At 35.6% G+C, this 16,139-nt stretch overlaps 1 protein-coding gene across 1 annotated transcript; it reads left to right on the forward strand.

Annotated features, from left to right (window-relative positions):
* The first annotated feature begins 720 nt into the window (after positions 1 to 720).
* On the forward strand, positions 721 to 14,455 carry LOC144631206 (charged multivesicular body protein 2a-like). Its single transcript, XM_078489623.1, has 9 exons — positions 721 to 929; positions 3,016 to 3,103; positions 4,332 to 4,436; positions 10,193 to 10,243; positions 10,833 to 10,904; positions 11,302 to 11,384; positions 11,696 to 11,750; positions 12,562 to 12,653; positions 13,423 to 14,455. Exons 1-9 carry the CDS (start codon positions 850 to 852, stop codon positions 13,445 to 13,447), a joined length of 651 nt encoding a protein of 216 aa, XP_078345749.1. The 5' UTR covers positions 721 to 849; the 3' UTR covers positions 13,448 to 14,455.
* Positions 14,456 to 16,139: the final 1,684 nt, after the last annotated feature.

Here is a 16,139-nt window from a genome sequence, read left to right on the forward strand (position 1 = left end):
CATAATATAACGCATGCTGATTGGTCAATTTAAATTATCAATTGACCAATTCCCGCCATTTTCATTGACGTAGTGTGCACAATGCATGCCGTGAAATTTCGAGAGTTGAATGGGGAGCAAAGAAAAGGGAGAAAGGAAAAGAAGAAAATGGGAAAATAAGTAGAAAAATAATTAAAAGATAGAAGACAGAAAGTCTGAATTCGAAAAGCCAAAGGCTTTAAAAAGGACTATAGTTAAAGGGAGCGCGATATTTTGATAGTTCTGATCTTTCAAATCAGACCCACTTCTTGATTTTGAATGTTCTCGGGATCAGTAGCCGCTGTCTGCCGTTCACTTTTTTCTGTTGGTTTACTGACTACTGGGCCTTTTGCCGAATTTTATTTGACTGTTTCTTTAGCTAGGCATTAAAATTACCCTTTTATAGAATAACGAAACATGCTGACCTAAAAGGCCTAATAAAGTGAAATGAAAGGCCGGTATGCTTGGTTGCGTGAATCAATTTTCAAATAATGCAAAAATCTCAAAATTTTCAAACAATTCAAAATTTTTCAAACACTATTTTTTATATCAACCAAATTTAAATACGAGCTTTGATCAGATTAGCAGATACGTATTCAAACGTAGGAGGTAAATCACATGCGAATATTTTTGCCGATGGGTTATGACGTCATTTTCCTTACGCGAGTCATGACGTATCGATTTATCCCGAGCCCGCGATAATGATTACCGCATTTTCTATTTTGGAAATTGACGGAAAGCAACAGGAAAAGCTAAAAATTTTAGCCGTCCTCGATCGAGTTCGTATTTAACATTATTGTTCGCAAACTGCTGTAGTTAAGAGCCTATATCATGGAATTTTTATTTGGCAAGAAGAAGACTCCAGAGGAGATGCTTAAACAGAACCAGCGAGCGTTGAATAGAGCGATGAGGTTGGTGTCAATTTTGTATTCTTGTTTTCGATGTTTTAAATTTTACTTTACCTGATATTGAGGCCGGAGATTTATTTAGTAAAGCCGAGTATTGTGCAGATTTTTTTCACGTTAAATACATTTGCATAAAGCTTTTCTTTTAAAACCTATTGCAATCTTACATTTTAAACCTCAAACCAATGAGTACTCCGAAGTGAAATTCGTGTCGTGCGAAGGAGAGCTCACTACATGTATTAGCTAAAAAATAAGAGTAAGTAGCAGCGAGCAGCTACATGTAGCTACGTTGTAGATGCTTTTTTGTTGCTCATGACGTTGGTTTCCCGTTCATAACTAAACAAAAGCGACCGTAAAAGCGAACGACAGCTCTAAGGTTTTTCAAAGGCAACAATTGGTAAAGAGTTTCAAACAATATAATTATATCTGATTATATGTACGTACAGAAAGCAATTGTATTTCCAAATTTAAAGTATACAGTCTGTTTTATAAAAGTTTCTATAGAACCTTTCATGTTTCAGTTAGAGGCCAGTCTATCGATCACTGATAATGATAATAAAATTTTCCGATCACATAAACGCCTTGTGCCACTCTTTTGGTGGTCCAAACCCATTGATCAGAGATCTTTGTGTGAGTAACCATTGCCACCTTGGATTGTATGTACAGCTACTGATTTCCATACTCAAGCCATAGCAGACTCACATTATAACCCTGCTACCCAGGTTACGGTGTGAAAGTCAAAGTTGACTTTTATTTAATATTGCTTGTGTTTAACACAGTGAGTTTAGATCTATAGGTAATGCATCAGCTGCGCAACTAGCCAATCTGATTGGCTATTGCCTGATTGGCTATTGCAAGCCTTTCCCAGTAGAAACCTTGAGCACACACTGTATTTTCAAAATTGCACAGGAAAGTTATTAAGCACAGTGTTTTTGAGGGACAGACAGCAACCTGAAGGCAATGCTTACTGTTTTTGGCACTTTGTCAGCTTTTCGAATTAGTTGAAAAGCCCCTATTTTAGCATTTGTAATGTGACAGCACAGACAAATAGTTGATAATACATGCTAAAGAAGATAAAATCTGACTTTCGATTGCCGGTGGTAATTCAACAACGTCTAAGCTTATTAGCTCCCCATTGCAGTCTGCAAACAAGCATCATTTCTGGCATATCTTTCTTTGTTAAGGACATTCGTGCAAAAAATTTCTACTTGATAGATTTTTTTAAAATTTTTACTGCGGCCAGGTAATGAGTAACTTGTGTTAGAAATGTAAAAAAAAGTTGGGGTCACCGACTTTGTTTCAGAGATTAAGCGTGTGGAAAACGACCTTGATTTTGAAAAATTGACGCGCGTAATTCAGCAGTGTTTACAAGGCTTCTAGTTAATAATATCGAAGAAAAGTGAACGGAGGCAAACGATCTTAGTCACATTTTGTACAAGGGCGTCTGTTGCTTAAATAATTCCTAGTGTTGATATCCTTTTTGTAAGACTTAACCCTGAAAATAAGGCATACGTATGGCAAAACGAAAAACTCGAAAAGCGTAATTCAAACGTCAGTCGGACAATAAAAACAAACTTCCACTCGATAGATTTTTTTCATTTTCTCGCAAAACGTAGATATTAATTAACAAAAGTAATCCGTTAAGAAAAAAGTAGGGTCACCGACCATTTAAGAGAGCAAACTCCAAGCGAAGTGAGCAGAACGGCCACCTTCCCTATACTGTATGTGCTTAGAAAGTTTTCTCAGCGCACGCGCTCGATGTATGGCGTGGCATGGCGTTGCGACATGAATTACATGCGCAGTAAGGATGCGCATAAACAATTAGCGGGAACGTCCTTAAGCATGTTTTAAGTTTGCAGACAAGTTTTTTTAATCCAGTCAGAGAATGATGTGAGGCCTCAAGAGTACGCCGATAGTTATCATGCCATTATACTACAATCAGTTGCTTAGCACCAAACTGCAGGCCTTGTACGGTACCAGAGACCGGAATTCACCGTCAACTGATGCTAATGTTCTTGCAACTGTAGATTGTAACAAACACTTACTTTTTTGTCGGAGAAAAAGTGTTAATCCAGGTAATGTCCTTTTTCAGAGATCTTGACAGAGAACGTAGCAAAATGGAACAACAAGAGAAGAAAGTTATTGCTGATATCAAGAAAATGGCAAAAGCCGGACAGATGGTATGTTATTGTTAAATTTATTTTTTAATTACTGGACTCCAGATTAAGTAGCTGAGGTTCGAGTACATGCTAGGGTCATCCTACTGTGTTTTTGGACAATGTTTATATAACTGTGTCATCATCTACTCAGGAGGATATATGGGTACAGGGCTGCAAATAATTCTTTTCACTTGAAAGGACATATGTCCCTCTAAGACACCATCTTGGTCGGACAAAACAAAATTGTTGTTTGACATCACCAAAAACAAAAGGTTGAATTTTATTCATTGTTGCCATAAATTGATTTACGATCAAAAAATTGTTCGGACATCATGTCTGACCACACTTGGGATTTCGTCGGACATGAGCAAGTTTTGATCAGCCATTGTTCGATGACCGACTGTTATTTGCAGCCCTGGGGAACCATAAAGCTGTTTGAAAACAGGACAAAATCAGAGCTTTCAGAAATATTTGAAGCACAACTGTAGGTGGATGCTTTTGTGTAGTACCCATCTGAGAGTACTATGTATAAGAAGCTAAAAGACATCTCCCCTTTATAGGGAACTGCATGAATTTTAGCCAGTGATTTAATGCCAAAATACCTGACAGAGCTCTGGCAGGTCCCTGGGTCTTACTGGCAGCCTTGCAAAATGCAGGGGGTGGGGGGGGGGGGAGTTGCTATGGATACCAGGAACAAGGAGCTATTTTGTTAAAATTTGCATCTGCAATAAATTTGTAGGGGAATTCCATGTGAGAGGGACGTGGATGCTCATCTGAAAAAAATTGAATTAAATCCCTAAAGGAGACCAATCTCAAGGCTCAAGCTTTTTTGACTCCTAGAAGAAACCATTATTTTCATGCCTAATCAGTCTGACTAGACCACCAACACTTTATGACGTTGTTTTTTTATTTCCATATGTGCAACCCTAAACGAGACCTTGATGGCTAAACATGTTGCCGTTCTGTCCTGAACACCCTAAGTGATCATGAGACCCTTAGCGAGATGACAAGCATCCCAACCATTTGATATGGGGGTCCCTGCTCCCTAGGAATTAAATGTGTTTAATAAGCCTTTCCTCGGTATCCCCCGGCCCTACTTTCACCCCACCGCTTCAACTTTAATGTAAGATTTATGTTGTATTTTTCATGGGACATCTTCAAATATTAAGTAAAATGCTGAGTATTTCCCAAGTTGGCAAGTAACAGTCAAGGAGATCTATTAATTAAAACTAAATGCGTTTTATTCCAGGATGCTGTAAAGATAATGGCCAAAGACCTTGTAAGAACCAGACGATATGTCAAAAAGTTTATTATGATGCGTGCAAATATTCAAGCTGTATCCCTTAAAGTTCAGGTAAGTTATCATATGATTAAAGGGCTCACTGGACATGAAAACTGGTGAAAGGATCCATGCAAATAATTTATTGAGAAATAAACAGTGTCTGTTGGTGATTTTCATATGCTGGTGTCCTCTTGTCTTGCCCATTCTCGTCCCTAGAGTCAAAGCCACAATCCCTCAGGTCTGTGCCAGGGATCAAGAACTCTGGCCAACTCCATCACTGTCACTGGAAGTTTGCGATTCACTGACACATTGTCAAATTTGACAAATCTGAATGGCTAAAAATACAGATCAAGCACTCTGTGCCCCAGGGGGGTTACTCAGGATTTCAAGTGACAGGGATGATCAAATGAGGGCACAAATCAAGACCCAAAAAATCCCAAGTGCTTCCAACAAAGCCCAAAAAAGTCCCTGGACCAAAAATTACCCCTCACCCCCCCCCCCCCCCCCCCAAAAAAAAAAAAAAAAATAAAAAAATAAATAAATTCCCATGTCAAATTTCTGACCGTTAAATTTCCAGAAAGGGGGAATGATATAACACGTTTGTTGGTACTTTAATCGGAGAACTATGCAGTTAAGACACTCACCATGAATCTTCAGATTGTTTTTAATACCCAAAAAAAACCTATATAGCTACTTAAATCAAGCCACACAAAAAAATACTGCCAAATTTGCCTACTCAAAAAAATCCTTCAATCATCCCCGTCACTTGAAATCCTGAGTACCCACCCTGGGCTCTGCGCATGCTCACAAATCATGACCAGCCAGAAGATTGTGACTCTGGGAACAAGAATGGATATTTGCCAACTGAAGATAAAAATAACTTATAGTAAAAAATAATAAGATTGAATTTTTTTAAAAAAATGTCAGATAAAATTAGTCAACAAAGGTTTAGGCTTAGCCCTTCTCCAGGTTGACCCACCTGATGAAGGGCTAACCCTGAAACGTTGTGGTCGTGATTAATTTTATCTGACACTTTGACAAAAATTTTTCAATTTTGTTTTTCCTATAAGTTATCTGAATGTTGATTCTCTATTTGGAAGGCTAAATTAAATTAAATTAAATTTTTAGACAGTGTCAAAACTTCGGTAATTTCTTGACATTCTCTGTCTTTGCTATTCTTTGAACGCACGATTTTGGAGTTAAAATATTAAAAATATCTTAGTTTGTTTACTGCTATAAATTTCGCTGAAATCTCAGCCTCGTCAGGCATGTTCCGCCATCTTGGATTCTAGATGTTTTGGTACTCAAAACATCTAGAATCAAAACAGTACCAAAACATCTAGAATCCAAGATGGCGGAACATGCCTGACGAGGCTGAGATTTCAGCGAAATTTATAGCAGTAAACAAAGATATTATTATTTTATTTTTTTTTTTTGTAATAAATTTATTCAAATAAAATAAAATGTTACAAGTACAGCACAAGTAAAACTAGAACGATATACAACAAACAAAAAGAGAAAAAAAAAACAGAAAACTAACTACAGTATAACAATTCTCCAATACACTATCAAGCAATTTTAAATACACTATGTACAGTACATTTCCATCTCTAACGATTAATTTAATTTGAGAAAGGGTTATTAATCTTCAAGGTTCTACAATAGTTATTAAATTTATTTTGGAATTCTTTTAGACTAAGTTGGCTGTCCCACACTTTATTATGAATTATGTAATGTCTTAGATATATAATAAAGAGGTTTTCTATTTGATTCGTGTTATCAGCTGTTTGATGTTCTGTTCCAAAGAGTAAAGAGTAATTATTTATAACCAGAGACTCGTTTGTTTTCTGCTCAAACCAATTACGTGCACTGGAAATAAGGTCGAGCACTGATTTGCATTGAAAAAGGCAGTGTTCTATCGAGTCCTCTTGTTCACAATAGATACATTTTGCGTCTTTGGCAATATTACAGAGTGCCAGCTCTCGTTTAGTAAAAACAATGCGATGTAATAGTTTAAAAGTTGTTTGTAGGACTTTGGTATCTTGGCAAATAGCTTGAGTATGTTTAAGACAGTTTTCACATTCTTTTGTTACATCACTATTAAAATAGTTGGACCATTTCCGAAAGCCTGTGGGCTGCGTGTACCTTCCTTCAATAAATAGTCTGTAAAAGTCCTTACATTTTAATTTAAATATATCTATTTTGGTATTTGGTCCTAAAGCTACTGGTTTACCATTATGGAAAATCTCCTTATCGATGCTATTATTTTTGCCTAAAAGAAACAGGCGTTTTGGAATCGCTGATATCATCTGATAGAACTGAAGAAAGCTCGATTTAATATTCTTGTATCTATTAGTAAAGTCATTGTAAGTCATTATCGCGCCATTGTCTTTTAACAGATCTTGGACAGTAACAATATTATTATTAAACCAAGATTTCCAAAACACGGTCTTTTTGTCAATAAGAATCAATTTGTTGTTGAATAGAACGAATTTTTCTAGATTTTCTTTGTCGTAGAGGCATTTTAGTTCTTTAAAATACAATAACATATTTCTGTAAAATGCTGGGATTTGTTTGTCCAAGCTCTTCTCATCATAATTACATTTCAGTATAAATTCAATTCCACCCAGTTTGTCTAAGAAGTGTTGTGGTATTGTCTTCCACTTACATGGCCTACCATCCAAAAGCCGACTGATCCAACTTAACCTCAGTGCTTTATTCATCAAAAAAATATTGGGCAACTTAATCCCACCTCTATCAATATTTTGATATAACACCTCTCGTTTTATTCTATCCGGTTTATTCTTCCAGAAGAATTTAAAAATCAACTTACTTACTTTTTCAAGTTCAGACTTAGGTGCTTCCAACATGGACATAGAATACACAATTGGACTGATTCCAAGTGCTCTTATAATCACTGCTTTTCCAAACATAGTCAAATCCCTGCTGCGCCACATATCAAATACTGTTTGTATTTTTTGTACTTTGATCGAAAAGTTTTGTTTCAAGGTTTTTTTCTTATCATATGAGTGGTAGGTTCCAAGAATTCTGATTGCATCGCTTGTCCAGTTTAAATTAAGGGGTTTAGCTTTGCAATTTTTATCATTCCCCAGCCAAACTGCTTTCGTTTTTCTTTCCTTCAGACACAGTCCTGATAGCTTTCCAAAGTTTTGTATCAGGGCAAGTGCGTTCTCTACAGAAGGGATATCTGCGCAAAGTAGTGTTGTATCATCGGCAAACTGAGTTAACTTAATCTCCGTGTTAAAGATTTCGATCCCCTTGATGTTTTCCGTTCTTCGTATTTTGTGTGCTAGTATCTCCGCGCAGAGAATGAATAAGTAAGGCGAGAGAGGACACCCCTGCCTCACTCCCCTGCTTACACTAAAGAAGTTTGTCATGAAAACGTTGTTCAAAACCGATGTTTGTATACCTTCATAAAACATTGAAACCCATCGCATTATATTATTTCCAAAATTAAATTTAGCCATGCAGAGTTTAATAAATGACCATTCCAAAGAGTCAAAGGCCTTTTTGAAGTCTATAGCTACCATTATACCAGGGCTGTTACAGTTGTCCAGATAATTCATCACGTCATTGATCAGGCGGACGTTTTCGCCGATAAACCTCCCTTTCACAAAACCTGTTTGATCCTCGTGAATTAAAACAGGGAGTAGCGTTTCGATGCGTTTCGCAATCACTTTTGCTATTATTTTGTAATCCATGTTTAAAAGTGTAATTGGCCTCCAGTTTTCAAGAATGAGAAGATATTCATCATCCTTAGGTATAAGAGTAATTACACCTCTCTTCTGTGAAATTGACAATTCACCTTTCTTAAAAGCTGCGTTATAGCTGTTTACTAAGTCATCACCCACTGTTTCGAAGAAAGCATCATAAAATTCTTTTGTAAATCGAATCCAATATTTCTACGAAGACTTGTACACATCCAAAACTTTTCTAAGTGAAGATAAATTTAATGAATTTATAGAAGATCTGAATATACCACAGCTAAATGACGAACAGCGAGACGGTATAGAACATGAGGTTACTAAAGAAGAGTGTAAGGAGATTTTGAAAACCTTCAGTCCTAATAAGACTCCCGGCTGCGATGGATTTACAAAACAAAGATATTTTTAATATTTTAACTCCAAAATCGGCGTTCAAAGAATAGCAAAGACAGAGAATGTCAAGAAATTACCGAAGTTTATCTAATTCTTTTATCGCTTCGACGAAAGAACTTTCTGAAGTGTCAAAACTGTATATGATATACACAGGTGTGAATTCAACCTCGCTGGTACAGATCCTTCCAAGTGTCTCAGTCATATAGAATGTCAATATACATGTCATATTATTGAAGATTTAATTTAGATTTCATCTACCAAAAATATCATGCTCAAAGTTAAAAGCACAACTGCCAGAGCTAATCATAATAAATTACTATTTCCTTGCATGCAAATTAAAAAACTTGTCACATACAAAACCAGTCAATTACAGTTTATTAGTTTTTTTGGTGTCAAAATTTACCTTTTTAATTTCCTGTGTAAATGATAAGATTCAAGATAAGAAATAAAATTTACATTATTATGTGAAATTTTCTGAGATATCAAAGATTTATAGACTGAAAAGAAGCAAACTGTATTAAACCATAACAGTGGTGTTTAAAACTACAATGTAAGATGATGTTAAAGCATCCACATTATGTGCACTTAAACTAAAAAAAATGAAGAAAAAATGTTGTTGAACATTTAATAAGATATAAATGTTGGAAATTGGTAGGTGGATCTTTTGGCAGCATCTATGGTCACAAATTCATATTAATTTTAGCATTTCATTACAGGCTTACATTGTTGCTTTTAGTATGTTATTCTATTTTATCCGTACTGCAAAATAATGTTCCCCTAACAAGGTCATATGTGACAATATATTCACAAGTTACATTGTACATGTAACACCATTAATAATTGTGGTCAGGCTAAAGCAAACTTAACTCACAAATTAAAATTATTTCACTTTGAAGCATAGTTGTAACATCTCTAGCTTAAAAATTGAAATTTATCTTTGAATGCGACATCACTGTTAGTACTAACAATTGTGTTTATAACATACATTCTACCCTTATACTAGCTAGAAAAAAAATATAACACATTTTTAAAAAAAAAAAACAGTAAAAATTTCAGATAAAATAATTAAGTTTCATGCATTAAATTGGACGTGATAAACTGTATTAGGTATTTGGAGAGAAAAGCATTAATTAAGCAGAAAAAAAATTACAAAAACTTAATCACAGACAAAACATCAAGTTTCCTTCTCAACAATGTTCACTTTACTGTTTTGAATTTTACTTTCAAATTTTGCATTTTTAGTCAATGTGACTTACCTAAGGTGAAAAAGCCATGATTTTGTTATCCTTCCGGGTTTACAAAATGCACTTGTAGATGAAAATGTATAGGCGCTTGACTAAACAATCTTTTAATTAATGTTTTTCTGTCAGTTCTAGTTTCAAATTAGGAAGAACCTATTGCATTTCAGCTTTCTTGTGGTTTTAATATATTTCATCTGTGTTTTATCATCACATGCTTAATTCCTTATGTCAGGAAAGATTAAATGGATTGTCCTGACATACTCTAATTTTTATCAATTATTTTTCTGTTTTTTTTTTTTACTCACGTAAGAAATGTCACTTTTAAGAATGAGTTGAACAGCAGAAGATTTTTAAGCTGTTCAATAAATTCGCAGTTTGTGTTTTATCAAGTCCAAAACACGGCATAGAACACTGCTGTTCATTTATTAAACATAACATAAATGACATTAAAATATGTTTCTGTTCACAGACATTACGGTCCAACAATGCCATGGCTCAAGCAATGAAGGGAGTAGCAAAGGTATAAAATACTTAGTAGTTTTCTGTATCAAGAACACTCCGAAGGAATATCCCATAAAATGCTGGTTATAAGCCCTGAACGTATAGGACTTCATGAGGGGTTTTGGGTGTGCTTGTAACTGGAGGAGCTTATCAGTCCGGGGAACTAGTGCCAGTTTTGGGCGAACAAATACATCATGTAGCTTAGCAACTTCTGGGATGAACACTGCAGGCTCAGTCCCTTCTTGAAGGTGGGATTTTGTCATCAACTGGTACTTTTCTCCCCAACTGTAACATCTTGAGGTCTTATAAGCAGCATAAAAAAACCGTCTGGGAATTAGCTGACAAGAAACGACTTAAATTCTCTGATAAGCAACTGGTACATTGTGAGAAAGCCACTGTGATTTAAAAACATTTTGATTTGAATTTTTCTTGTAAACTTATTTGTTTCCTGTTTCTATTAAAAGTACAATGTTCTGTGAGGAGGTTCGTAAGTTAATATGGAAAGGTCCTATGCTGGGTGTTCATTCACAAGGATTGTTGCAAGTTTTCAATTCAGAATGAGTCATATGATCCGCATTTAACAGTTCCTTCTGTTTCTATCCTTCCAGGCAATGTCCAACATGAACAAACAGCTTAAACTTCCACAAATTCAAAAGATCATGATGGAGTTTGAGAAACAGGTGTGAATATAATTCCAGCCTTTAATTTAATGATGAACCACAATTGCTAGACTGATATACTGTATAATTATGTTGTGGTTTCATTTATCTTTGGTTTAAAATTTTTAAAACCAGTTTGATTTTGATTTTTCATTGTCTTTAATATATTCTTTGTCATAATCTGAAACAAAGGGAATTAAAAATCAAACTGGTTTGAAAAATTTGAAAAAATTTGCTTGAAAAATTGAAAAATTATGCTCTCCTATTAGTTGAACCTATATCATAACAAATCTGGTAAATCTGGGGGTGGAAGGTTGGGGGTATGGGAGAGTCAGGACTCATATATTTATTGTTAAGTGAATGTTCAGTATAATAAACCATTACAACTTTTCACTTGTCTAATGAATTGTTTTTTTAGTCTGAAATCATGGATATGAAGGAGGAGATGATGAATGACGCTATTGATGATGTCATTGGTGATGAGGAAGATGACGAAGAAAGGTTGGTCATACAAAAGGACTTTTTGGTGCCATTTTTTATTTGCTATACATTCAAAGCTGTGTTGAGCACTTACCTTCTACCAGTGCTTAGTGATCAGTTGTTGAGGACCTGGAAATTGCATCAATCAGTTATGGCTGTAACGACAGTGAAACCCCGCTTTATAGACAGTGCACATCCCATTGGACCAATAGCAGAGTAAATAATTAGATTCATTGGGTGGATTGTAATTCTTTGAAAAAGCTGAAGACGAGTTTGAAGAAGTTTGCTTTGATGCACAAGACAAAACTTAATTTGTCTATTTCTTCTCACAGTGAACAGGTAGTACAACAAGTATTTGATGAGCTCGGTCTTACTCTCACTGATGAGGTATGTTGTATGTTCTCATAGTTAGTTTCTCGAAATACTGTAAAAGCTTGGGGGCTTAAATTTATTTCTTTAAAAGACATGGAGAGAGGGACTTAATTAGAGAGGGCCAGAGGGCAAATTCAAATTCAGTATACGTAAGCGTGCTCAAAATCCCGATGGAGGACGGTGATGACGTAATTGACGAGTGAAAATCTCACTGACATTTCTCCACGCGCGTGCACGAGCACTTGTCATCGGACAGATCTTCTCACGTTTATAAGCATTTGCAGGCTTCAGAGTCATGCCGCACGTCTTGTAACTTAGACTGCTTCAAGATCTTAGACTCTGCACCTACCAAGTACCAAGTTAAGCTTAAGGAGTCTATGTACATCAAGTGAGAAAAGCCGGACCTTAATCAACAGGTCAAACACATCAATTTGACGCTTTCCTTATAACTGCACGCGCGCGCGCTTCTTTTTAATTCCGTTAACTTCGAAATTTATCTAGCGTATTGCTTTCCAACGCAATGTAACGTATGATTTGTAACAGGCACGTTTTTAATCACTGTAAACTTTCATAACCGTCACACTGACGATGACGGATGTACCGTCGATGTTTGTGAAAATTAAAAAAGTCGTATTATTTTTGAAAATTTCACTGAGTAAAGCTCACACGCTGTGTTTTACGAAAGCGATGACATCGTATCGTCGGAATATGGAAAGTAAATCCATTCAATATTTTTTCAAGGATAGCCTGGGATATTGTCTCAGAACTAACATTACTGTAATTAAAAGAAATGTAAGTGACTTTTTTGTATTGTTATTTTTTGCAGCTCACAGGCCTTCCGACCACGGCTGGAGCTGTTGGTACTAAAGAAGCTCCTAAGCAGGCTGTGGCTGATGCTGATGCCGACCTCCAGGCCAGGTTAGTAAATGTAATTTATTATATAAACATCCGTGAAATACCAGGAAATCTTTCGCACGAAAAAACATATCTTCACACGTGAAAATAACATGTTATTTTCACATGTGAAGATATCGATTTCGGAACATTTTCTGGCAAGTTTGCCCTGTTCCAATGCTTAATGAGCCAAAGAAAATCGATACTAAGTCGAAACATCCTCGGATCTTCCTCGGCAATCTTCGGAAATTTTCGGGAAAGTTCGGAAAATGTTCGGAAACATTCGTACGAACTTCGGACAACATTTTGAAAATCTTCGGAAAACGGTCGGAAATCTTCAGAAAATCGTCAAAAACATCGTAATTAGTAGGTTTATATAATAAACAGAATATTACATGGTTGCTTGGAGATATGAAGTTTATCTTCTCGTGTTCAAATCAATATCCCACTCGTTCGCATATCGATTTGAACACTCGAAGATAAATTTCATATCTCCGCGCAACCACGTAATATCCTCTATATGTCACCAAGATTTCTTTTGAATTATGTGCAAGTAAAACCACTTTTTTCATCCATTTTTTCATTCACATGTTTCTCCCAATGTCTTTTGCTTTTTGGTTTTAAAACATTTTTTATGCAAAAATTTAAATTGAATCATAAATGTATGTATCATTTTTATGGCAAGAAATCCTCATTCACCACAACGTGCATAGCCCTTTACATTTTAATCCAACGGGAAGGGTTGGTAACTAACATGGACTCATTTAAATTTCAACGATGTTTTGTCTTTTAGGTTGGAAAATCTTCGACGGGAATAACAGAAGAACAGATACGAGATTTAGTCGTCAATTACTCAGCAACTTTTACTGATTTTATCGAATTGCTTGTTTGAAAAGGTTTAATTTTGTATTTCTAAGATAAAAAAAAACTGATAGTTTGTTTCTTGTACTCTATATGGTGTACTTCTATAAACCAGCAGCGAGAACATGGCTTGTTGACGGAAGCCGAAAGAAAGCGCGAAAGCTTGAAATGAGGAGAGTTAACAGAAGGGACTTTTAGTTAAAAAAATATTTTGATGCTTTAAAATAGAGCTAGTACTTGATATTACAGCTCACAACAAGGAAACACCCTGGAAACGAAAAAGGTTCTGAAAATACATGCAATTTACATACAAAACGAAGCTTTGATTTACATTACTGGCAGCTGTGCTCTGATAATCTATGTTTCGTTAAAGTGTTTTAGCCAAGGAAGTTCAAGGTGAAAGAACCACCTTGTACAGCGTAATAGGCGGTACCACATGAAAGTAGTTCTCAATGGCTTTCATTTGAATGGTCACACACTAGGGTTTCATCCACAGACTTAAAAGTTAGAAACACCTTGTGATAATAAGCTAGCTCAATACCTTTGATTCAATGGTCACACAGAAGGGTTTTAGATTGTTTTCAAGCACAAGCTAAGTGGCTTTTAATCACACAAACCGCAAGCAATCCACATTGATTCCATAGTATTGCATTTCCGTTGAAGAGTAGTGGAATATATTTCAGAATCTGTTTTGTTTGTCTTCCTGTTACCTGGGGTCTGAATGTTATTTTCGACTTGAGGTATAAAATAACTGTATAGTAAAACCTCGATTTAACGAACTCCTATAACAGCAAACGGTATTCTTCGCCCCAGTAGTAAAATATTTGGAAAAGAACCCCGATATAATGAAACTTGGTTATCTGTCACTTGGCACAACGTTATATCGAGGTTCCACAGTAACACTTAGTTTTGGATACGCTGTATATACTGTATACGAAGTCTTTTAATAAATATATTAAACGGTATGTTATCTTCGTCTTGTGCTTTTTATTTGGACGCAAAATATACATCCAACGGTTTAACGGAGTAACGTCACGGGGATTTTGCAGATTTTTGGTCTAAACTGTCCTGAAATTAGTGGAAGGCAACTTAACCCATGAAAACATTATCTTTAAACATCTAAAGGAGGATATAACTAATTTGCGGGTAGAAATTAAGGGCTATACGGCTAGAAATATTGATTTCTTTTAGACGAGCGGAAACAACTTGAAAAGTTGTAACCTGCGAATACAGCCGTCTCTCATTCGCTCTAATATAGCAATTTAATTAAAAAAGGCCCGCCCGTTTCGTTCTTCGTAGCGGGAGCGAATGAGAGGCGGCTGTATTCGCAGGCTAGAAAAGTTGAGCCTCGGTTAATTTTTCAAGTTGCAATCCTAATTGCTATCCGAGCCTTCCGCAGCCGAAGCCACTCGTTAACAGTTTCAGTGCTCTAATATAGCAATTAAATAAAAAATTAAAACAGTCCCTTGAGAGTTAACAAGAATGCGATCCCTTCCGGTTCAGATTTTTTTAGCCCATGTAAACGCTATTCTCCTACTTTTTGCTTGTAAACAGTTTCAGCAAAAAAGTCAAAAAGATGGACCATTATTTTTAGGTCTCCTGCATCACAAATACAAACTTTGGCTGTTCAAAAATCTGTTTGAGTCCGCGACAAGGCCCCTTCAAAGGGCGCAGTATGGCTCCTTTAAGGTGATGGTTTTGTTACGTAATTAAATCGTTTCATTTGCTACCTTATATCAGTTTGACCTTGTTATATAAGCTGCAACTCGTAAAATTAAGTATAATATGATCATGACTCTAAAATAGAGCCGAAATATTGTATATTTCTATCTTATCTCATCTTTTAATAAATTAAAACTTGGTTTTACAATGATAACATTAATCAGTCTCGTTTTCTTAATGTTTGGCTTAAACTCATTAATAATTATCTATTTAAAAAAAGGTCGTGGTTTGATTTTTTTTTTTTTTTTTTTTTTTTTTTTTTTTTTCTAGTGGCAGTTGGCTGTGGACTGGGGACGAGTCAGGTTTTCTCGAAACCACACATGCATTTCCCAGCCCTGCAAACATTTGTAAATTTGACGTTTTTCAACAGGAAATATCTCTTGAATATTCCGACCTTTTCTCTGATGATTTGCTACCCTTAAAATATGGCACACTGGCTATCAATTTATCGTATCTATAAGTTTAGCCAGACTAAACTAAATTTTCGATAAATTAATATGTTAATCAGTTGATCAAAGAATACCGACTAAAATACAGTGTATTAAAAAAAGTAAGAAGTCGGAAAAATAAAGATTAATCCGAAAAAATGCATTTTCACGACTGGTATTCAGGACAATGTAAAAGCAGATGACTATTTTAATAATAAATGCAAGATGAAAAATAATTATGTACGGTTGGAGACTAAATGAACCGTCAGGTTGCAGCTTTGCCGAGTCTACAGTCCGAGTCTAGTACAAGAATAGGACGGTAGAAAATAACGAAAGCACACATTTTGGGAATGAAAAGAAAGGGTATGGTATTTGAGAATTAAGCTTTAAATTTAAAGGTATCTGTTTTCGAAACCCAAAAGCGTTGGTGACAGTAATTTTTCCTCACTTTCTTCTGGAAGCCCTGGTTTGTTTTGATTAGCTTGTTTATTTTGTTTTG

This window comes from Oculina patagonica, chromosome 11, assembly GCF_052425735.1.
Source record: "Oculina patagonica isolate OP01 chromosome 11, crgOcupat, whole genome shotgun sequence".
In the NCBI taxonomy this organism is placed as follows: domain Eukaryota; kingdom Metazoa; phylum Cnidaria; class Anthozoa; order Scleractinia; family Oculinidae; genus Oculina; species Oculina patagonica.

What these genes read in the sequence shown, in the direction of transcription:
- LOC144631206 (XM_078489623.1), top strand. Translation starts at nt 850, where the DNA reads ATGGAATTTTTATTTGGCAAGAAGAAGACTCCAGAGGAGATGCTTAAA. An exon ending in CTGTATCCCTTAAAGTTCAG is followed by an intron (nt 4,437 to 10,192) that starts GTAAGTTATCAT and finishes TTCTGTTCACAG; the next exon opens with ACATTACGGTCCAACAATGC. An exon ending in GTCTTACTCTCACTGATGAG is followed by an intron (nt 11,751 to 12,561) that starts GTATGTTGTATG and finishes TATTTTTTGCAG; the next exon opens with CTCACAGGCCTTCCGACCAC.